The 24,015-nt window shown below is 38.1% G+C and overlaps 1 protein-coding gene across 1 annotated transcript; it reads left to right on the top strand.

Moving 5' to 3' along the window:
• Positions 115-6,950, top strand: LOC107608986 (ubiquitin carboxyl-terminal hydrolase 16). Its single transcript, XM_016310793.2, has 11 exons — positions 115-621; positions 1,555-2,695; positions 2,800-2,888; positions 3,088-3,173; positions 3,275-3,437; positions 3,532-3,652; positions 3,805-3,962; positions 4,483-4,567; positions 4,645-4,857; positions 5,914-5,975; positions 6,091-6,950. Exons 1-11 carry the CDS (start codon positions 488-490, stop codon positions 6,800-6,802), a joined length of 2,964 nt encoding a protein of 987 aa, XP_016166279.2. The 5' UTR covers positions 115-487; the 3' UTR covers positions 6,803-6,950.

Raw genomic sequence — 24,015 nt, 5'->3', positions numbered from 1 at the left:
TTTTTAAGATATAAATAAAAAATATAATGGAAGGAAATCAATCGCATGAAAAATCCAAACCCCTAAATGGTAAATTCACGTCATCCACCTGAACAAAAACTGCTAAACAAAAACAACATTGAAAGCAGCATTTCCTAATTTCTTAAGACCAACACACCACCTTCATCATCAACAACACGTTCCCCTTCAAAACAGAACACTCCCACCTCTCTCTCTCCAGTTCCAAAATCAGAATCAGCAGAGAGGAAGCTACCTCTCAAATCGATCACTACATGCATCTTTCACTCTCTCGTCGAAGCTCGCCTTGTTCTCTCGCTAACTTCACCCGCTCTTTCCTCACAGCCCAATCTCCCAGAGACCCTTACCGCGATCGTCATCTCCGTCATCGTCACCGCCGTCTCACGGCGGTGGCACCCGACGCAGTCCCCTTCTAAGCCTTCCTCTCCTCCCGTTTTTCCTCCCGTTTTCGTTCCTATTTTACGTTTAAATGCGTGTTACCGTGGATCTAGGGTCCGACGTTTCGGCCCCCACTTCTGCCGCTCCGGCGAAGAGCAATCAGTGTGCCGTGTGCTTCTGCCCCACCACGACGCGCTGTTCACGTTGCAAAGCGGTTCACTATTGGTACGCTGCATCATTTTTCTATTGCCTAAAATCTAAATTGTGCAATTTTTTCTTCTTTCTGTTTCTGCGATTAAAATGAAATTTTGCTTTATGATAGGCTTTTGGGAATTTTCCGTGCGTGTCTTGGATTTTAATTGATTTGTAGTTGTATGCGGTGATTTGAAATTTTGCTCCATTGATGTGTGAATTCTATCTGTTTGTAGTTGTAGGCGGTGATTGTGACAAAGGGCGATTTACTTTTCCATGTTAAATAGTCTGAATGTCTGATTGTTTGAATAACGTTGTGACAAACTTCCACTCGGCATGAAATAATGCTGTTGTGGTGATGCTTTTTTGTGGAGTGGATATGCTATGGTATCAAAACCCCCATAAGGAAAAATATGTTAAGTTTGCTTGTTAGCTACAACGAAGAAATTGCAAATTCTGATTTCTGACAGATGCCCGGCATGCCAGTGCTCAGCTTGTTACATAATTTGCATTTAAACTAGATCACTTCTGAAGTTTGATATGTGCACATAACTGCAGTTGAGGACTTTTTGTGTTTGTGTGTAGACTCCGTTTGGAAGACAAAGGCTTTATTATAAATATTTTTGTTTAGAAGGTGATTCTTATCTCAACTGTAACGTTAATATTGCATACATTGGAGACTTTGTAGACCCCATACATGGAAGCCTCATGGATTGGTTTTCGTTTTTTAGCTTGAGGAATGCAAATATTAATTTCTTAATTCTTAATTAATGGCCACTTGTAGGAGCCATTCTTCTTATTCTTGGGTTTTTATGTTTTTGCACAATTTGTTGAATGTTTGAACTGTAATTTTGAATGTTATTGGGCTGTCAATTCCTTTCTTTTTTCTCTGCATATTCGCTTCTTCATATTTTCCTGTTAGATTGATGTGAATATGATAGTTATATTTGCTTTTATGTGTCTCAGTTCTGGTAAGTGTCAAATCGTTCACTGGCGTCAAGGTCACAAAGATGAATGCCGTCCTCCCAGTAATATTTGCCAGATTAATGACCGGGTAAGTGATCTTGGCAAAAAGGTTGCAGCACCACATGAAGTCCATGATGAGAAGTCTAAGATCGAGAGCATAGGGCATAAAACATCCCCTGAGGAACCTCTGTCATCCGAGGCTAGTTTATCTCCTGAAAGCTCATTTAGAAAGGATGATAACAGAAGAGTTGAGTCTTTAGGTGAGGGAAATATTACGGACTCTGCATTTTCTGGATTCTCGGCTTCCAATACTAACAGTGAATCATCTGATGATTCCTCTGTATGTGAGAGCATATCAAATGAACATGAGAGAACGGAGGGACACATCTTTGTTGAACCCACCCTTGAAAATTCTGATTCCGTTGAAACTGAGAACAAGATAGGTGTTGCCGTTTCATTGTCGCCTAAATTTGCTAGTTTGGTTGATGAAGCAGGTGGTTTTTCTTCAATGTCAAAATTAAATAGAGTTAGACCTGGTTTTAATAAAGAAGAAAATAAACACACAACAACTGGTAGCTTGGGTTTGAATATGGGGAAGGGGCCAACAATTGAGTCTCCCACAGTGTCATCCGGTTTTTGGGATAAAACTCTTGATTCGAGGGTTATCAAAGATGATGATAACAGTGGCGCCCAACCTCGCCACTTTGATGATGCTCCTCCAAAGTCTTCTGGAAAGGAAACGTCATGTGCTGGATTGGCATCTTCAGAGAATGAAGGTTTTTCACGGGATTCAAGCATCCAAAAGTTGCAATCTGTTGGCTCCAAGGTGTCAAATCATGATGTGAACAACCCTGATAGCACCTTGCAGTCAGCTGAAATTAAATATCTGCCACATGCATTGGATGGTACTACATTGGTCTCTAAAGCCAAAGAGCATTCACAGTATGATATGAAATCTCGAAGTAATGGCATTCAATCTGGTACTGCAACTTCAACTCAGAATGTTAGCGATTCTCTGCATTCTGAGAATGGGACAAAAATCTCTAGTCTAAAAGTTGTTGATCAGTTTAAAGGAGCAAATTTGACACAAAACTTATCAATGGCTGTTGGGAGTGATATTGCTAGAAGATATAGTGACCAGGTCATCCTTGTACAAAATTTTCCATTTTTTATACTGTAAATTGTTCCATGTTTTTGTGTCTTAAGTAATTGTCGTCTTATATGGTCTATGCTTGGTTGCTGCAGGTTCTATTTCCATATGATTTATTTGTTAAGCTTTATAACTGGAACAGAGTGGAGTTACAACCATTTGGTCTTATAAATTGTGGAAACAGGTAATTTGAAGTGATTTTATTCTTTATTATTATTACTTTTTTAAACTACATAATTGATGTATTGTGTGTAAGGACTTGTATATATTTTTATCATATGCAGTTGTGTATTATTTTCTTGCAGCCATACCCTAAGCATCATATATTTCTGTGTAGAATTCACTTTTCCATTTTCTTAATGTTACCACCTTTCTTTTTGCAGTTGTTATGCTAATGCTGTACTCCAGTGCTTAGCATTTACGCCACCGCTAACTGCTTACTTGCTTCAAGGACTTCATTCTAAATCATGTATGCATGCTACTACAACTTCACCTTCACCTTGAAATTATTACATGAATAATTTTTTGAACACACCGTTTCTTGGAATTAATAGATCATGTCAATTTCAGGTGCAAATAAAAAACTGTGTTTTGCCTGTGAACTTGAAAGTTTGATTCTGAAATCCAAGGAAACAAAATCTGCACTATCACCTGTGGGCATACTGTCTAAACTACAAAGTATTGGAAGTCAACTTGGTAATGGAAAGGAAGAAGATGCACATGAATTCCTAAGGTGCTTCTTATATCTGTAGTCCTCGTACATTTAGATATCATAATTTTTGTTTTCCATTTCACCTCAAGTTGACAAGGCAAGTAACATTTAACAGGCATGCTATTGAGGCAATGCAATCTGTTTTCCTTATGGAATCAGAGTTTAATGCATTAGACTCATTAAAAGAGGAGACAAATTTAATGGGCCTAACGTTCGGAGGCTACCTTCGATCCAAGGTAATCTTTCCATTTGAGTGCAACTATTTGTTACAATTTTTGCAGCTTACCTAGTCCTTGATGCAATTAGTGTCAGAAGGCTTTAAAATAGATGGTGCATTATTCTTATCATCTAGACTCTAGCATTGGAAGAGCTAATACTATATTTGCAGATACAATGCATGGAATGTGGAGGGAAATCTGAGCGTCATGAAAGGATGATGGATCTGACTGTTGAGATAGACGGGGATATAGCATCCTTGGAGGAGGCTCTTCGCCGTTTTACAAGCACTGAAACTCTAGATGGAGAGAACAAGTACAACTGTGTCAGGTTTGTTGATATTCTAGGAGACTATTGAAAATTTTCATTGATGTCTTAGTATTCGATTTAATGTTGTGTAAAAGTAAATGATTTTGATTTTGAAGTTCTGCTTGGCTTTTATTTTCCCAGTCATAAGTAAAGCTATGCAGGATAGCAATAGATGTTTGGCTTGATACCTGCTAAGGAAAACTACAGGGACTAACATTTAAAAAATTGCAATAATCAGAAATTAGGTTATGATGGTGTAGGTGTGCTTTGTAACCAATCTTATGCTGATGAAGGACTTCGATAGTGGAACCTGGGAACAGTACAAGAAAGCTGGGGGGTTTAGAGACTTTGAGCGTATAAGTGAAGTGAATTTTGAGTTTGGAAGCAACTTCTAAGCTTTTCTGGAAATGTGTTGGCATTTCTTAAAATTGGATACTCCAGATTAGGAATAGGATTGAATCAAGAGTAGTGTGTGTCAATTTTTATACTTGAAGGACTTCCTTTATTGCTAACCAGAATAAATTGTCTCCATGTTAAGCAGATGTAAATCTTATGAGAGGGCCAAGAAGAAATTGACAGTTTCAGAAGCACCTAATGTTCTTACAATTGTATTAAAGAGATTTCAGGTAGTCCGTTTAGATTCAACAAGATTTTATAGCCCATTCTGTAAGCTGGTCTAACAATTGTCACATATTTTTTGCAGTCTGGAAAATTTGGGAAGCTCAATAAGCCCATTCAGTTTCCTGAAATACTCAACTTTGCACCTTTCATGAGTGGGACTAGTGATAGATCACCTATATACAGGCTGTATGGGGTAGTTGTTCATTTGGATATCATGAATGCTGCCTTTTCTGGTCACTACGTGTGCTATGTGAAGAATTTCCAAAATAAGTGGTTCAAGGTTGACGATAGTGTGGTATGTATCAGTTTCCATTTATGCATATCTGCTCCAAGATTTCTTTGTTTCTTAAATTAATTTTGCAGGATTTTGATCTCCTGAACTAGTTACTCATGGTCTTATAATAATATATGCTCATAAGCTGAAGTAGTATCGTGGAGTTGTGTTCGACTGGGTGGAAAAAACTTGAGAGAGAATATTTTGTCATCATTAATTATAATATTTTATTATGTATGGTCCAAACAAAGATCTTAACAATAGAACAATTGAGCTACAAATAATAGCGTTATGCTAAGTTGGCAAACCATGAAGGTTTGTACTCAGGGCAGAGATCGATAGATGGAAACTCCTTTGTGCAATTAGCTCACCAAATCCCTTTCTTAAGAGCTGAAGCTGTCTAATTCAATGTGTGAACGTGTCTTCAAACTGAGGATTTCCCTTGGCATGATAACACCATGATATAATTAATAGTAGCAACACTATGCCACGTTAGCAAATTTGGAGGCAGGCTACAGAGGTCCTTGAATGAAATCTCTTCTAGCCAAAATGTTCCCTCTAGCCCTTTCTTCAGTTAAAACTATCAGTTTCTTTGGATGAACACGCTTTCAAGTTGATTCTTGTCTCTTTTTGCTGTTGGTGGGACATTTATTTACAGGTGTGTTAGTAAGTCTTGACTTTTGACTCTTTTGGAACTCAAGCTCCTCAAGATGTTCAAGGTTTTCACCTACATAGATGAACATTGAAATTTAGACGAAATCTTGAACATCAACAAAGTCAGTTGAAAGGTTATTCCTACCAAAGAGGGTTCAGTCTCATGAGAGTTTGAGCTGTCTGTAAACACATCAGAACAGAAGGAAATTTGAAAACCTTTAATGAATCAAATCTTGATTCATTCATCATATGGATAGCATGAAAGACTATTTTGGGCATATTTCCTAGATCACAAGATTGATATGTGTTGGTGGAATATATATATATATATCTCAAGCTGTTTGTTCATCAAATTTGACCTTGTCTGATGTTTTTATTTACCCATAAGGCTAAACTCACTTAACTATCATCTATGTTTTGCAGGTGACAGCTGTTGAATTGGACAAAGTTTTGAAGGAGGGGGCGTACATGCTTTTTTATGCAAGGTATCATGTCTGACTTTCTCTTGTTTGGGCAATGTCATATTTCTCCTTTTTGCGTTGAGGCCTCTTTCAATCGATTGCATCGTCGGCTTATCTGACTTGTTGAACCACTTTGTAGGTGCTCACCGAGGGCCCCAAAATTAATCAGAAGCAGGATAGTATCCGATTCAAAAATCAAAGTCCATGGAAAAGCTTTTATAATGAAATCAAGACATGTACCTTCAGATTCTGGTGCCTCTGAACGCATGACTAGTAGGGATGGTGCTGCCACCTTAGACACCCTCTATTCAAAGTTTTACCACATAAGAAGGGTTTTGGAAGACGACATGAGTGATAATTCATCTCTTTTCAGCAGCAATTCAGATGAAGGTTCTTGCAGCACCGATAGCACCCATGATTCAACCAGTAATGAGGACTTTGCTGAGTATATTTTCCGTGATTCGGGGCGTGGTAACTTGTTGAGGAATCCTGATTCTGACCCTTACTCTTCAACATCATCTTCTCCCTCGAACTCTGGACATTTGCCACTTTCAGACATGGGCCCGCACGACTCAGTTTTACCAGATACAGCTGTGCTGCGGCCACCTCCCGCCAGTCCAAGAATACAGAAAGATGGTCTTTTGTACAGGGGCCGACCTCTGGATCTTGAAAGGAGAGAAGGTGCTTTTCTTTTCAATCCTGAGTATACATCTGTAGAGCATAGGAAATTAGATACAAGTAGGAGCAGCAGTAGTTTTAGGAAAACTGACACTAAGAATGTAGGATCTAACCAGTATAATTATGTGAACTTTGGTGTATCTTGTACAAAATCAAGGGAAAGAACAGACTGAAAATTTTACCAAGTACCTGTGATGTTTGATACTTGGGTGCCCCAGCAGTAAATAGTATCTAGGGTTTCTAAGTTGTTATCCTGTAGATATAGATTACTGTGATTTTCGGTGCTTAGAAAATTATTCAATGAAAATTAAATTTTGGTAAGTCCTATGTTAGAAATAAATAAATAAATAAATAGTTTTTTTTAACTGAACATCACACCTTTATTGTATTATGATTTTGATGTTTAATTTTCTACTTAAATTTGTGATACAAAATGTAAATACCAGCATGTAGTCTTTTGGTGTAAAATGTTCGTATGATGTTATAATAATTTGTATCTGAGTATGAGGTGTTAGACTTGGTGTAAAACAGGAAAATAAATAAATTGGGAAGAGAACAGGGTGCCAAGGGTGGTTCTGGGATGTAGGTTCAACCTAGATGATTATATAGTTCTCAAGTTTGTATATAGCACTTAACTCTGAAATACATCAAATGAATACAGCAATTGGCTTTGTTTATAGTAGGATGAGATGAAATCAATGAAGTGATGAACCATGCAACGCAATACAATTTACTGAATTTAGGATACAATTAACCCTGTCGCACCCTAGATTTTAGGAATCCATACACGTTACGCGATTCGTTCCCTGATTTTTTATGTTAGCTTTATATGTCTATAGCATGAGACTAAGATTCGGTTGGGAATGATTGATACAAAAACGATACCCAGATGATGTAATACAAGCAGATTAATCTGACAAATGCATTATTACTTTCTGCCTATAATCTATGATCATGTGAGGTCACACGGGTGACAAGTCAAGTATTGTTTCAAATTAAAGCTCCGCCTTCATAATTCATCAGATATCAACGTACCAAGGCGAAGTGCAGACGGCAGTCGACGTGTGATATGCAGTACTGTACTGATTTGTGACGAGTGAGCACTCAATTTTTGGCCGAAATATGTCGGTTTGAACTTTGAAGATTCACCCACTTGCCCCATAACTTCGTTATGAAGGTCCCACGGTGACATCAAATGTCATTGATTTAGATAAGAGTTACTGCCTACCATCGATTTTCAATTCTAGAAATAACTAACGTGTTGTCAGGGAACTGCTAATGGAGTAAGGTGTCTTGTGTTTAGAAACTAGAAAGTTTCCTTATTCTACCTCTACAGATAACGTAATCTACAATTCTACACTCTAGTAAGCCAAAAAGGACGAAGACCATGGTATTTATAGTAATAATAAAAATAAAGCTCCGTAATAAATAGGAAAGTAATGATAATAATAACAACAGTAATTAAAAAAAGCAGATACTTTTATAACCTTTTCTTTTATTTATTAAGAACTCATCACTCGCGGTTGGCTAAAATTTTTTATATGGTAGTTCGATTTGTGAAAACCCTACACTGGGTTGTTTTGGTGATGTTTTAGAATACGGGGGACCAAATCAATTTGTTGGAGGACGGTGTTAGTACAAAGGTAATGTAATGGTGAAATTATATCGTGTAAGATTTGTATGTGAAAATCCAAGTCCCTTAGGTAGCGTTTGTTTTGAGGTACTGAGACAGAGACTGAGAGACTGAGATTCGGTATCGTGTTTGTTAGTTCAGAGACTGGTACTAAAATTTCTGTCTCTGTCTCTAAGATTTCAGTATTTCAGTACCTCCAAAAAGTAGGGACACAGGGGACTGAAATTTTTAGAGATAGAGACTGAAACTTTAATAACATTTTATACCTAAAATACTTTCATTTCAATTAATTAATTCCAATTTTACCCTTTGTGCAAATTAAATTAGAGTTTCATTCTTGTTTCAATTCCTGTCTCCCATTTTACACCAAACAGAATACTGAGATTTATTTCAATCCCTGTCTCTTAGTCTCTGTCTCTCAGTCTCAGTCTTTCCATCTCTGTCTCTCCACCAAACGCTACCTCGTTGTCCATCCACATTTCTGTTTGGATAGTTGTAATAGAATGGACTTTGTCAAAAATATATATTCTCGAATCCTTAAGGATGAACAAGATAGGTAGTGTTAGTATATATATAGAGTACGGGTTTATATAGTTTTAGACAATACATTGATGAAGTCAATACGTAAAAAATGTTTTTAATTTATCAAGTATCAACAGACTCAACTATACGTTAATCTGAAATTCTATGTTGACTTTGAATAATTGAATAAATGGAGAGGAAGAACATGATTTAAATATATTTAGAGGCAATAAAGACTTGGAATGAGAAGAAATAACAGTGAAAGTGAAAAATAATTTGGAACCAATTATGAAATTGTTGATGCAAATGAGGGTGAAACCAATCAAACTATGAATTTATTGAAATTTTATGAGTATGTCAATTCAAGCATGTAGATTGAATATTTATATATTTTATCATTATTATATACTATAGTCTCATTAAAATGTGTTCAATAAAACTGAGTGTTGATATTTAACTTGGTAGTTTTTCCATGATATATTATGAAGTAGGAAGAAGCTTACGGTGAAAAAATGTCGATCAATTACTTTGGTGGTGAAATATCATATGATAGATCAAATATACCAAAGCAAATTTATTATGTAAAGATTAGTAACATAGTCCCGAGCTTTCCAATTGTCGAAACATTTTTCAATTGACTCTTTGTTGGGCTAAGCACGCTTTTCTTTAACTTCTTATTAGTTGAATTTATACTGAACTTCTACAACGATCATAGGTCAAACACATCTTTAAAGACGATTAGCTTTCGTTATTGGGATTTTTTTTAAATAAAAAAATAAATATTTTAATTACGAATATATGTTAATTTAAAGGTATTTACTGATTTTCATCAAATGCCTTATCTCGTTTACCCTGTAAACGAGTTTATCCTGTAAACGAGATAAGTTTGGACATGAAAATTGGGAAACGTATCACGTTTACAAACGTGATATGACACATGCCTTATCTCGTTTACAATATAAACAAGATATGGCCAAACTTATCTCGTTTACACTGTAAACAAGATAAATTTGGACATGAACACTGGGTAACATATCACGTTTACAAACGTGATATGACACATGCCTTATCTTATTTACACTGTAATCGAGATAAGTACAGAGAGCGACTATAAATAGAAGTCGTTCATAGGCCCGCAGACCCCACATTTCTTTCATTTCTCTCTTTCTTGAACCGTTTCTTGATATTTATTAGTTCTCCGGAAGTTATGGCACGCAGAGATGCATGCGCGGACGCACGAGACCCTGACATCAACCGCCTCAACGCTAGTTGGCACATTGCGGGAGCTATCGACTTTGAGGTTAGTATTATCTTTATTGTTTAAATTAATAAGTGTATGCGATTTTATTTCGAGAATTTTTATAGAGTTAGTGTTTTAACACACGAGTAAACTGGATAATATTGAGGTAACACAGTTTAGGTTAGTTGGCAACTTAGTAACATGAGTTAGGTGTATAATTTACTCATAGTGAAAGTTAGATAAGTAATTACTTTAATTTGATTAGTTAATTAAATGTTTTTGTTAGTTAATATTTTCTTTAAATTCGGAGAGGGTTTTTTAAGTATTGGTTTGGTATCCTGTTTATTATGTTGTGATGTTTATTTGAGTTGCATTTTAGATTTCTTAAAATAGATTTGGACATGCTAGAGGACTTAGTTTGAAATCGAATCTTTATAAAAGTTTTTTTTTTAAATAGAGGCCTTGCCTGCTATTACCTAAGCGGGTTAGTCACACACTTGCACCCCCTGACACCATCGTCCCTTACTTACCTAAGAGAGGATAGGTTCGGTGACACAGTGCAGCTTAGGGACTTTCTCTTCGACAACTCCCTGATTACTGCATTCGTGGAGCGGTGGTGTCCGGAGACCCACACTTTTCACATGCCATGTGAGTGAGTGCACCATCACCCTGTAAGACATTGCGTATCACCTTGGGTTACGCACACACGGGGAGCCACTTAGTGGGTGCCTACGCAACTTTCAGACTTGGTACCAGCAACTGACATGGGAGTACATGGAGGAGCCCTTGGGTGCCAGACCCCCTACACGGTCTGCAGCAGGGTACCCAGAGGAAGGAGTCCTTCAGCATCAAGATGACATGGCTTCAGGACAGAGTCCGCCACATGCCTTTGAGTAACACGGATCTAGCCACGCTTTGACAGTACACTAGGTGTTACATCATGCTGCTGATCGGTGGTTACCTGATGACCAATAAGTCCAACAATTAGGTGCATATCAGACGGTTGTTACTATTGGCTAACTTCGGAAGGTGCAGTAATCTGTCGTGGAGGTCCACCGTGCTTGCATGGACGTACCACTCCTTTTGTCATGCAGCACATCGTGACACCACGGACATAGTCGGATATACACCGCTGCTAGTTTCGTGGATATACCATAGGATTTCACAGTGGTGTCTGCCGGAGTGGTAGATTCTGACCTCTTCCCTAACAGTGAAGTAATTGTTATCGTTTAATGTTCCTGTCAATTTCTATTTATTCAATTCAAGTTTTACCTGCATGAATTGACACAATTTGATTCATGTATATGTTAACAAGTTGATTGGGATGACCCAGCTGACTAGGGACCACCATGCACAGAGAGTCCTCTATTGGCGTACGGCGCTAGATCGACTGCATTTGGATGAGGTATATCCTTATCTTTTACTTACTTGAAAATGAAATATTTGAGTACGATTATCGTATAAACTGCTTCTAATGAGCCTATGACACTCGGTTATGCAATTTCAGTGGACGCCGTATGCTGACCCTAGACTGCATGACATTACTCCAGATTGGGTGAGGTCCGCAGGAGAGTGGGGGACTTGGTTGTCTGTTGTCTCCCTGGTATGCTTCAATATTGTAGAGTTTTATCAGGCCGATCGGGTGAAAAAGGCAGTTCAATAGTGAGCAGCCAATTCCTGGCAATCCAGTTAATGTCGACAAGTTTCTGACTACTATTCGATGGGAAGAGGATGTGTGGTGGCCTACTTGCCTTCAGGAGTGGTATGATGGTTTCAGAGCCCGGTTTGAGGAGGGCCACATGATCTCCATTCAGCCTACCGCCGATGACAAGCCGATGCAGGAGTATTGGGTCTAGTACCAACAGGCCTACCGGGTCAAACATTTGTCCTGAGGTTGTCATTAGCTCTAAGTGTTGTATTGATTGGTTGGGATCTATCCGATATAATCAGTAGCCCTTCCTGCAGTGTCACATGGTATCTCAGATTGGTAAGGAAGAGGGACCATGACTCTATACTCTCAGACTCAACAACGACGAAGGCCATAGGGAGGATGTTACTGTTACCATCTTGTGCAACTGCAATTAGTAGCAGTCCACCATATTTGCCATACAACTGTGTGCCATCTACGAAGACGAACGACTTACAATGCTTGAAAGCTTCAATGCAGGGAAGGTATGACCAAAACACCTTGTTGAACTGACCGTAGTCGCGCACCATCAAGTGGCCATCATAATATGGCACCGCACTGATGTCACATACCGTGCCAAGTAGAAAACTCTGCAACGCTTGGAGGAACCGAGGCACCTTGTTGTACGACTCCTCCCAATCACAATATATCTATACAATTGCCTTTTGTTTTGTCATCCAAACCTTTCTGTACGACGGCTTGAAGTGATAACTCTGTCTCACTGTATCCTGTAGAATAGGAATAATCACTGATGGACTAGACTGTATGAGTGGCAGGATGATTCTGCATATGAGGTTGCTGTCTAGTTGTCAGTGATCCTGTGACATGGTGGGGGCCAGACACGTGTGTGCTCTGCCGAATTTACGCACCTCCCTAACCATTTTACACATAATCGAATTAAAATCTAACCAAAATAAGAATGACGAAGAAGACAACAAATTAAAATACAATAACACTTATCAATATCCGAGATTCTGTCAAAAGGCGATACAGAGACTCCGTGGACAACCATTTGTAAATTGCCGGCAACGTACGATGGTACTTTAACCAATCCGACTCGACTACTCAATCTCGGCACTTCTCTGAATACTGTAATTCTTCACGCCTTGCAGCATTGCCTCTTTGCTCCTGAATCTGTGACCAAATTGAAACTCCACACCACTATTCGTGTTGTAATCATTGGCCCCCATAATCGAAAATGGAGTTTCCTCGTGCATCGCATCCAAATCCAATGTATGGTAGTTGCTGGGCACAAATGATAACTCTGGAATTGGATACAGAGCAGGAAAAAGGTATCAAACTAATCCACCCACAGGAGTCTCAGGTATGAACTCATCGTTGTTGTTATCATCAGAGGAACCACTTTTGTGGCTATCGGCAATGTACTCTTCGTCAGACTTCTCATCCTCAACATCGATGTCATGGACTAGACTAGCACAGTGCAACGGTCGTGGTGTGAGCGGAGGGTCATTCGGTACAAAATTCGGGCTGCTAGTACCACCACCACCAATATCACGAATCTCTGCAGAAAGCTCCATCACTTGTTCAACCATAATTCTGCCATGCACGTCAAACATCAGGCGCGCATGCTCATCACCATCGAGGCAGAATAGACGAAATCGAAATACACAATTCTCTATCGGTGCTAGCATCCTATACCCAACTCTACCAACCTCTTTTCTCTCACCATTGCCGATGTGTGTCAATATCTTACTCTTTAACTTGGACAATGAATTTGCTCTTCGAGTTCAGAACAATGCAGAAATTTCACACTCAAATATAACTCCGCTATCACTGTTTCTTATATGATAGTTGGGATACACCATCATAACAAAGAAACTACTCCCACTTGACATTTTTGCTAAGTTTTTTTGAAGAAAAACAAAAGAGAAAGAAGATTTGAGAGACTTGTGCGGAATACAAACGATTTTCTGGTTCTTTTATAAGGGTTTGATTTTTGTCCTATTCTATCTTGTTTACTGTGTAAACATTTTTCGCTCCCACATATCTCGTTTACACTGTAAACGAGATATGACAAAAAATCTATTTCCCACATATCATGTTTCTAAATGTGATACGTTGCCACATATTTGTGCCTTATCTCGTTTATAGTATAAACGTGATATGGCCAAACTTATCTCGTTTACATTGTAAATGAGATAAGGCACTTGATGAAAATCGATAAATACCCTCAAATTAAAGTATATTCATAATTAAAATATTTTTTTTATTTATTTAAACAAATCCTCGTTATTGGCTTTATTATTGCTTTTGCAATACTCCAACTTCGAATAACCTTGAAAATAATGGCATTATTACAAATTTGCCTGTGTTTGTACCTTGTGTTCTTCGAACAACAATATATATTTTTTTAATTCTTCATACTAGTTCTTATAAGCTAATCACATTTTATGTCGTAAAGATAGTGATGTTATGGATAGAAGAATTATAAACTTACTATCTTTTAGAGTAGGTAAAATATCCTAACAATAGAATATTTTAGTGCGTTGGATCCTATATAATATAATCATTAATGATGAGTCAACAAAAAGAAAAGTTTTAGTGAAAGTATTGATAGAATGCAAACTGCGAAGTATCTGAATTTGAAGTGGTGATAATCACACATTAACACATGATAAAGCCATTGTTGTTTAGTTAAAAGGAGAAGAAACAACATGAGAGCATATTTTTTTGAGAAATTTATAAATCCAGGTTAGTCATGAATTACTTTCATAATAATGCTTCAGTAGAATATAGAGATGACAAGAGTTGAAAATTTACACAACCGTGGGACCAAAACATGAAAATATTGAAGGAACAAATATATAGTGGTTAGATTGAAATATTGCTAGCAGGTACATTGAGAAGACCTAGCTAGTGAGTAGGTATCAGAAACTCTGGTAGATCTAAAAAGAGAGCTAGAAGTGAGAGAGAAGGAGAGTAGAGAACAGAGAGATGAGAAGAGAATGAGAAAATAAATTCATTGATTCTGAAAAACTACTTTACAGAGGAGCTTTACTCTTGTATTTATAGTCACAGCTAAAGCTGATTTTTCTAACAACTAGTTATCATTCTAACAAACTTGACAGCTCATCATAACTAACTCCTAATCACACGCCTCACATTTCAGCTAGTTTCATCTCTTCTCTCTATTTATCCTCAACATTCCCCCTTAATTTGAGCTTGGGTTGATAAACTAATCTTAGTTTACATCTAATCTTCAAGAAGGCATCATGACTCACTGGCTTGGTAAGAACATCTGCAATTTGATCCCGAGATAGAATATGGACTAAATATGCCTGCTTGTCCTCAACTCTATGTCGAACAAAGTGGAGATCAATTTCAAAATCTTTGGATCGGCTGTGCAGAATTGGATTCTAACTCATGAGCATTGTGCTTTGATTGTCACAGAACAATGTTGGAGGAAGTTCAGCTGGTATGTGCATTTCCTGGAGGAGTTTCTGCAACCACATAGTGTCTATCATGGCATCAATAAGGGCTCTAAACTCAGCTTCGGCACTTGATATGGCTATAGCCGCTTGCTTCATACTTGACCAATTTATGAGATTCACCCCAAGGAATATGCAATACCCAGTTGTTGACCGTTTATCCATAGGATTTGCTGCTCAATCTGGGTCACAAAAGGCTAAGATTTTGAAGTCTTTGCTTATGTGAATTTCAAGCCCAAAATCAATTGTCCCAGCCAAGTAGCGAAGTATTCTCTTTACTACCTTCCAGTGCTGTTGATGAGCGGATAATTTATACGCTTTTTGGCATTATTTTTAGGTAGTTTTTAATATGTTTTAGTTAATTTTTATTATATTTTTATTAGTTTTTATGCAAAAATCACTTTTCTGGACTTTACTATGAGTTTGTGTATTTTTTTGTAATTTCAGGTATTTTCTGGCTGAAATTGAGGGACCTGAGCAAAAATCTGATTCAGAGGCTGAGAAAGGACTGCAGATGCTGTTGGATTTTGATCCTCCTGCACTCAAAGTGGATTTTCTGGAGCTACAGAAGCCCAACTGGCGCGCTCTAAATTGCGTTGGAAAGTAGACATCTTGGGCTTTCCAGCAATGTATAATAGTTCATACTTTGCCCGAGATTTGATGGCCAAAACTGGCGTTTAAACGCCAGTTAGAGACCCTTTTCTGGCGTAAAACGCCAGAACTGGCACCAGAACTGGAGTTAAATGTCCAAACTGGCATCCAAGCTGGCGTTTAACGCCAAAAAAGGCCTATGCACATGTAAAGCTCAATGCTCAGCCCAAGCACACACCAAGTGGGCACCGAAAGTGGATTTCTGCACTCTCTGCACTTAGTTACTCATTTTTCTATAAACCTAAGTTACTACTTTAGTATAAAAACTACTTTTAGAGATTCATTTTGGTAACTTATGACATTTTACATCTCATATTGTATCTTCTATGGCATGAGTCTCTAAACCCCATAGGTGGGGGTGAGGAGCTCTGCTGTGTCTCAATGGATTAATGCAATTATTTTTGTTTTCTTTTCGATCACGCTTGATTCTGTTCTAAGATACTCACTCGTACTTCAATATAAAGAATATGATGACCCGTGACACTCATCATCATTCTCAACTTTATGAACACATGCTTGATAACCACTCCCATTCTATCTGAGCTCAACGTAGTCATTGGGCGACAGCTTGAGTGCGTATCTCTTGGGTCTCTGATCCACGGATTTGACTTGCCTCTCCTGACAACAGAGCATTCGAATCCATGAGATTAGAACCTTCGTGTGGTATTCCGAGTAGGATCTGGGATGGGATTACTGTGACGAGCTTCAAACTCACAAATGTTGGGTGCAGTGATAGTGTGCAAAAGGATAGAGAGATCCTATTCCGACACAAGTGAGAACCGACAGATGATTAGCCGTGCGGTAGCTGTGCCTGGTATTTTTCATCCGAGATGAGAGATCCGACAGTTGATTAGCCGTACAGAAACCGTACCTGGACCATTTTCACTGAGAAGACGGATGGTAGCCATTGACAACGGTGATCCACCAACATACATCTTGCCATGGAAGGAAGCCATGCGTGTTTGGAGAAGAAGACAGTAGAAAAGCAGAGATTCAGACGACAGAGCATCTCCGGAACCTCAACCTGTTCCTCATTACTGAATCACAAGTATCATTCATTTCATGTTATTTACTTTTCATAAACAAAATCATTTTTATCACTGATCTCCTGACTAAAATTTACAAGATAACCATAGCTTGCTTCAAGCCGGTAATCTCCGTAGGATCGACCCTTACTCACGTAAGGTATTACTTGGACGACCCAGTGTACTTGCTGGTTAGTTGTGCGGAGTTGTAAGGGTGTGATTGCAATTCCGTGAACCAAGTTTTTGGCGCCGTTGCCGGGGATTGTTCAAGTTTGGACAACTGACGGTTCATCTTGTTGCTTAGATTAGGAAAAATTTATCTTTTTTGGTTTAGAGTCACTAAATTTGAGTCTTTTATTATTGTTTTTGTTAAAATTTTAAAATCCTTGTTTTCTTTTTCTAGATTTTTTCGAAATTTTTTAATAAATAGATAAAAACCAATAAATTGATAATTGAGTCTTCTGTTTGAGTTTAGTTTCATGTTTTAAGTTTGGTGTCAATTGCATGTTTTTATTTTTCTTCAATTTTTCGAATTGTATGTTCTTTTTATTCTTCATATTTTTGAGTTTTATGTTCTTTGTTCTTTCTTGATCTTCAAGTTGTTCTTGTTTATTTTCCTTTTTGATCTTTAGTTTTTCTTGTTTTGTGTCTTTCCTTGTTTTTCTTGTGTATTTTTGAATTATTAATGTGCAAAGTATAATTTTTTTAAGTTTGGTGTCCTTTGTGTTTTTATTTTCTTAAAGATTTCCAAAATTTGTTCTTGGTGTTCATCTTGATCTTCAAAGTGTTCTTGGTGTTCATCTTGACATTCAAAATTTTCTTGTTTGTTTTCTTTGTTTTGATCTAAAAATTTTATGTTTGGTGTCATCTTATTATTTTTCTCTTTCCTCATTAAATTAAAAAAATATCTTTTCCTTTATTTGCTCATCATTTTTGAATTCCTTAGGTTGACTTAATCAAAATTTTTAAAATTTGGTAGTTTCTTGTTAGTCAAGTTAAAATTTCAATTTTAAAAAATTTATCTTTTTAAATATTTTTCAAAACAAATTCTTTTTCAATTTTCTTTTTTATATTTTTCGAAAATCTTTTATTTTATTTTAATTTCTTTAATTTCAAAAAAAAAAAAAAACAAGAGAGAATAAAATTTTTATTTGCAATCCACATCATCTCCCTTTCTCCATCATGGACCTAAGTGGAAATGAACAGTCCAAAAAGACTCTGGGGTCATATGCTAACCCCACTACTGCTTCATATGGGAGTAGTATCTGTATACTCCCATCAGAGCTAGCAATTTTGAGCTAAACCCTCAGCTCATTATCATGGTGCAGTGAAATTGCCACTATTCCGGTCTTTCACAGGAAGAACCTACTGAGTTTCTGGCACAGTTCTTACAAATTGCTGACACAGTACGTGATAAGGAAGTAGATTAGGATGTCTATAGATTATTACTGTTTTCATTTGCTGTAAAAGATCAAGCTAAGAGGTGGTTAAATAACCAACCCACAGCGAGCATAAGAACATGGGAACATTTATCAGACATATTTTTGAATCAATATTTCCCTCCAAAAAGGATGACACAGCTAAGGCTGGACATCCAAGGCTTTAAACAAGAGGATAATGAATCTCTTTATAATGCCTGGGAGAGGTACAGAGAGATGCTAAGGAAATGCCCCTCTGAAATATTTTCAGAATGGGTGCACTTAGACATTTTTTACTATGGGCTTACAGAAAAGGCCCAGATGTCTCTAGACCACTCAGCTGGTGGATCTATACACATGAGAAAGACAATTGAAGAGGCTCAAGAGCTCATTAATACAGTTGCCATAAATCAGCACCTGTACTCAAGTGGTGAGACCTCCATGAAAGAAGAGGCTGAGACAGTATCCACTGAACTTAGTCCTCCAAAACAAATTGCTGAACTCAATCAGCAACTATTTTCTATAACAAAACAGTTAGTAGAATTTAAAGAGATGCTACAAGAAACTAAAGTATGCTAACCAAAATATGGAAAAATACTTGAATCAGACAAGACAGCAGTTATCTAAACAGATAACAGAAGAATGCCAAGCTGTTTATTTAAGGAGTGGAAAGACATTGAATGTCTCAACTCAAAGCAGCAGGAAGCCAAGAAAGGAACATCTGACAGAGGGTGACCAAACCACTACCCAAAATCCCTCTGAGGACAGTAGGAGCCCAGAGAGGAATGATTCTGGCGTTCAAACGCCAGAAAAGGGGGGTAATCTGGCGTTGAACGCCCAAAAAGTACCCAGTTCTAGCGTTCAAACGCCACTGAGGGATCAGACACCTGCAAGTGCTGATAACAACTCCCTTAAGCAAGCATCTCCAACCACTTCTATTGGAAATAAACCTGCAGCAACTAAGGTTGAAGAATATAAAGCTAAGATGCCTTATCCTCAGAAATTTCGCCAAGCGGAACTGGATAAACAATTTGCCTGCTTTGCAAACTATCTCAGGACTCTTGAAATAAAGATTCCGTTTGTAGAAGCACTTGAGAAAATACCCTCTTATGCTAACTTCATGAAAGAGATCTTAAGTCATAAGAAGGATTGGAGGGAAACTGAAAAAGTTTTTCTCACTGAAGAATGCAGTGCAATCATTTTAAAAATCTTACCAGAGAAGATTAAAGATCCCGGAAGCTTTATGATACCATGCACATTAGAGGGTGCTTGTACCAAGATAGCTTTATGTGATCTTAGGGCAAGTATCAACCTGATACCTGCATCCACTATCAGAAAGCTTGGTTTGACTGAAGAAGTCAAACCAACCCGAATATGTCTCCAACTTGCTGATGGCTCCATTAAAATTCCATCAGGCGTAATTGAGAACATGATTGTCAAGGTTGGGCTATTTGTCTTTCCCACTGACTTTGTAGTGCTGGAAATGGAGGAGCACAAGAGTGCACCTCTCATTCTAGGAAGACCTTTCCTAGCAACTGGACGAACCCTCATTGACGTCCAAAAAGGGGAGATAACCCTGAGAGTCAATGAGGATGAGTTTAAGTTGAATGCTGTCAAAGCTATGCAGCATCCAGACACATCAAAAGACTGCATGAGCACTGATATTATTAACTCCTTGGTGGAAGAGGTCAATATGACTCAGAGTCTCGAATCAGAGCTAGAGGACATTTTTAAAGATGTTCAGCCTGATCTGGAGGAACCAGAGAAAACAGAAGAACCTCTGAAAACTCCTCAGGAAGAGGAGAAACTTCCTAATCCCGAGCTCAAACCACTACCACCATCCCTGAAATATGCATTTTTGGGAGAAGATGACACTTTTCCGGTAATCATAAGCTCTGCTTTAGAGCCACAGGAAGAGAAAGCATTAATTCAGGTGCTGAGAACACATAAGACAGCTCTTGGGTGGTCCATAAGTGATCTCAAGGGCATTAGCCCAGCCAATTGCATGCACAAGATCTTATTGGAGGATGATGCTAAGCCAGTGGTTCAACCACAGAGACGGTTGAATCCAGCCATGAAGAAGGTGGTGCAGAAAGAGGTCACTAAGTTACTAGAGGCTGGGATTATTTATCCTATTTCTGATAGCCTGATAAACCATTATTTTATGGTTTATCTTGTGCTCAATTGAGTGGTTTTTATCTACTCTTTACCCACTTATTCATACTATTTGGATGGTCTTACATTTGCCTTCCTAATTATGTGCTTTAATTGAAAACATGTTTCTTTGGACTTATCTTTGCTAATATTAATCCTCTCTTATTACCATTAGATGCCTTGATATGTGTGTTAAGTGCTTTCAGAGATTATAGGGCAGGAATGGCTCAGAGGATGGAAAGGAAGCATGCAAAAGTGGAAGGAATACAAGAAGTTGAAGGAACTGCAAAGTTGTCAGCCTGACCCTCTCGCACTCAAACGGCTGTAACTTTAGCTACAAAGGTCCAAACGACACGGTTCTAGTTGCATTGGAAAGCTAACGTCTGGGCTTCGATTTGATATATAATATGCCATAGTTGCCTTGATGCTAGGTGACGCAAACGCGTGATCCACGCGGACGCGTCGCAGTGACGAAAAACCAGCGTGGCAGATTTCTCCTCCAGCGATTTCTGGGCTGTTTCTGACCCAGTTTGCGGCCCAGAAAACACAGATTAGAGGCTATAAAGTGGGAGAATGCATCCATTCATAATCATGCTCTCATAATTCATAATTTTAGTTTTAGATGTAGTTTTTAGAGAGAGAGGTTCTCTCCTCTCTCTTAGGATTTAGGATTAGGATTAGGATTAGGATTTCTTCGTTTCTTCATTCCAGGTTTAATATTTACTTTTATTTATGTTTCTATTCTACTTTTACTTTAATGCTTTTATTCGTATCTACAAATGTTGCCAAATTGGCTTATGAACCTTTTCCATGTTAAATTTGAATATTTTATTTAATATAATTTGAGGTATTTCAGACTTATGATTGCTTTCTTTAATTTATTAATGTTCTCCATTTATCCAAATTATTTTCATTCAAATAGAATTTCTCCCCTTTTAGCTTTGGTTGATTAATTGGTGACTCTCGAGTTATCAAACTCATTGTTGATTGAAAATTGGAATTCTTCAAGAATTAATTCGAGTTCCAATAACTCTAACTTTTCCTAAGGAAAGACTGGCACTTGAGAAATCGAAATTAATTCATCCACTTAACTTACCTTCATAGTTAGAGGTTAACAAAGTGGGAGAAAAATCTAACTCTCATCACAATCGATAAGGATAACTAGGACAGGACTTCCAGTTCTCATACTTTACCAAGAGTTTATTTTACAGTTATTATTATTTTATTTTACTTGTCATTCAACTAACTTTTTACCTTAATCCAAAACCCCAAAACATACCTTTGCATAACTAATAATAAGAACATACCTCCCTGCAATTCCTTGAGAAGACGACCCGAGGTTTAAATACTCGGTTATCAATTTTAAAGGGGTTTATTATTTGTGACAACCAAAACTTTTGTAAGAAAGGTTGATTGCTTGGTTTAGTAACTATACTTGCAACGAGAGTTTACTATAACTTCTAAACCATGAATCTTCAGTTCTTCATAGCCTCTGGGTGAGCCCTGTCCAAGTTGTCCCCAAGAAGGGAGGTATGACAGTGGTTTATAATGAAAGGAATGAACTGGTTCCCACAAGAACAGTTACAGGGTGGCGTATGTGTATTGACTACAGAAGGCTTAATACAGCCACCAGAAAGGATCATTTTCCTTTACCATTCATAGACCAGATGCTAGAGAGACTAGCAGGTCATGAATACTACTGCTTTTTGGATGACTATTCAGGTTACAACCAAATTGCAGTAGATATTCAGGACCAAGAGAAAACAGCATTCACATGTCCATCTGGAGTATTTACCTACAGAAGGATGCCATTTGGTCTATGCAATGCACCTGCAATCTTTCAGAGGTGCATGCTCTCTATCTTCTCTGATATGGTAGAAAAATTTCTAGAAGTTTTCATGGATAACTTCTCAGTATTTGGAGACTTATTCAGCTCCTGTCTTAACCATCTAGCACTTGTTCTGAAATGGTGCCAAGAGACTAACCTGGTTTTAAACTGGGAGAAATGTCACTTTATGATGACTGAAGGAATTGTCCTTGGACACAGAATTTCGAACAAGGGAATAGAGGTAGATTAAGCTAAGGTAGAGGTAATTGAAAAATTACCACCACCTGCCAATGTTAAGGCAATCAGAAGCTTTCTGGGGCATGCAGGATTCTATAGGAGGTTTATAATAGATTTTTCAAAAATTTCAAAACCTCTGAGCAATTTGCTAGCCGCTGATATACCATTTGTCATTGACATAGAGTGTTTGCAGGCATTTGAGACTCTGAAAGCTAAGCTGGTCATAGCACCAGTCATTTCTACACCAGACTGGACATTACCATTCGAACTAATGTGTGATGCCAGTGACCATGCCATTGGTGCAGTATTGGGACAGAGGCATGATAAGCTTCTGCATGTCATTTATTACACTAGCCGTGTTTTAAATGACGTGCAGAAGAATTACACAACCATAGAAAAGGAGTTGCTTGCAGTGGTTTATGCCATTGACAGGTTTAGATCTTATTTAGTAGGATCAAAAGTGATTGTGTACACTGACCATGCTACTCTAAAATATCTCCTCACAAAACAGGATTCAAAACCCAGACTCATAAGATGGGTGTTGTTTCTGCAAGAGTTTGATATAGAAATAAGAGACAAAAAAGAGACAGAGAACTAAGTAGCTGATCACCTGTCCCGGATAGAACCAGTAGCAGGAGCGTCCCTCCCTCCTACTAAGATCTCTGAAACCTTTTCGGGTGAGCAACTCTTTGCCATTCAGGAAGTACCGTGGTTTGCAGACATTGCAAACTATAAAGCTGTGAGATTCATACCCAAAGAGTACAGTAAGCAGCAAACAAAAAAATTGGTTTCTGATGCAAAGTACTACTTGTGGGATGAACCATATCTCTTTAAGAGATGTGCAGACGAAATAATCCGTAGATGTGTGCCTAGAGAAGAGGCATAGAAGATCCTATGGCATTGCCATGGATCATGGTATGCGAAATTGTTACTCAGGTTGTGAATTATTGTTCAAAATTGATTACCTGGCAATGGCACCAAAAACGGATGCACAGAACCCTGGTCTAAACATATCTTCACAACTTCGCATAACTAACCAGCAAGTGCACTGGGTCGTCCAAGTAATACCTTACGTGAGTAAGGGTCGAATCCCACGGAGATTGTTGGTATGAAGCAAGCTATGGTCACCTTGTAAATCTCAGTCAGGCGGATATAAAATAGTTATGTAGTTTTCGAAATGTAGTAATAAAAGAAGGATAGAAATACTTATGTAAATCATTGGTGAGAATTTCAGATAAGCATATGGAGATGCATTCGTTCCTCTGAACCTCTGCTTTCCTGCTGTCTCCATCCAATCAGTCTTACTCCTTTCCATGGCTGGCTTTATGCAAGGGCATCACCGTTGTCAGTGGCTACATCCCCTCCTCTTGTGAAAATGGTCCAAGATGCCCTGTCACGGTTCGGCTAATCATCTGAGGTTCCCGATCATGCTGGAATAGGATTCACCCTCCTTTTGCGTCTGTCACTACGCCCAGCACTCGCGAGTTTGAAGCTCGTCACAGTCATTCAATCATTGAATCCTACTCGGAATACCACAGACAA

The sequence above is a fragment of the Arachis ipaensis genome, chromosome B07 (assembly GCF_000816755.2).
Source record: "Arachis ipaensis cultivar K30076 chromosome B07, Araip1.1, whole genome shotgun sequence".
Taxonomy (NCBI): domain Eukaryota; kingdom Viridiplantae; phylum Streptophyta; class Magnoliopsida; order Fabales; family Fabaceae; genus Arachis; species Arachis ipaensis.
This window is presented reverse-complemented; position numbering and strand designations above follow the sequence as displayed.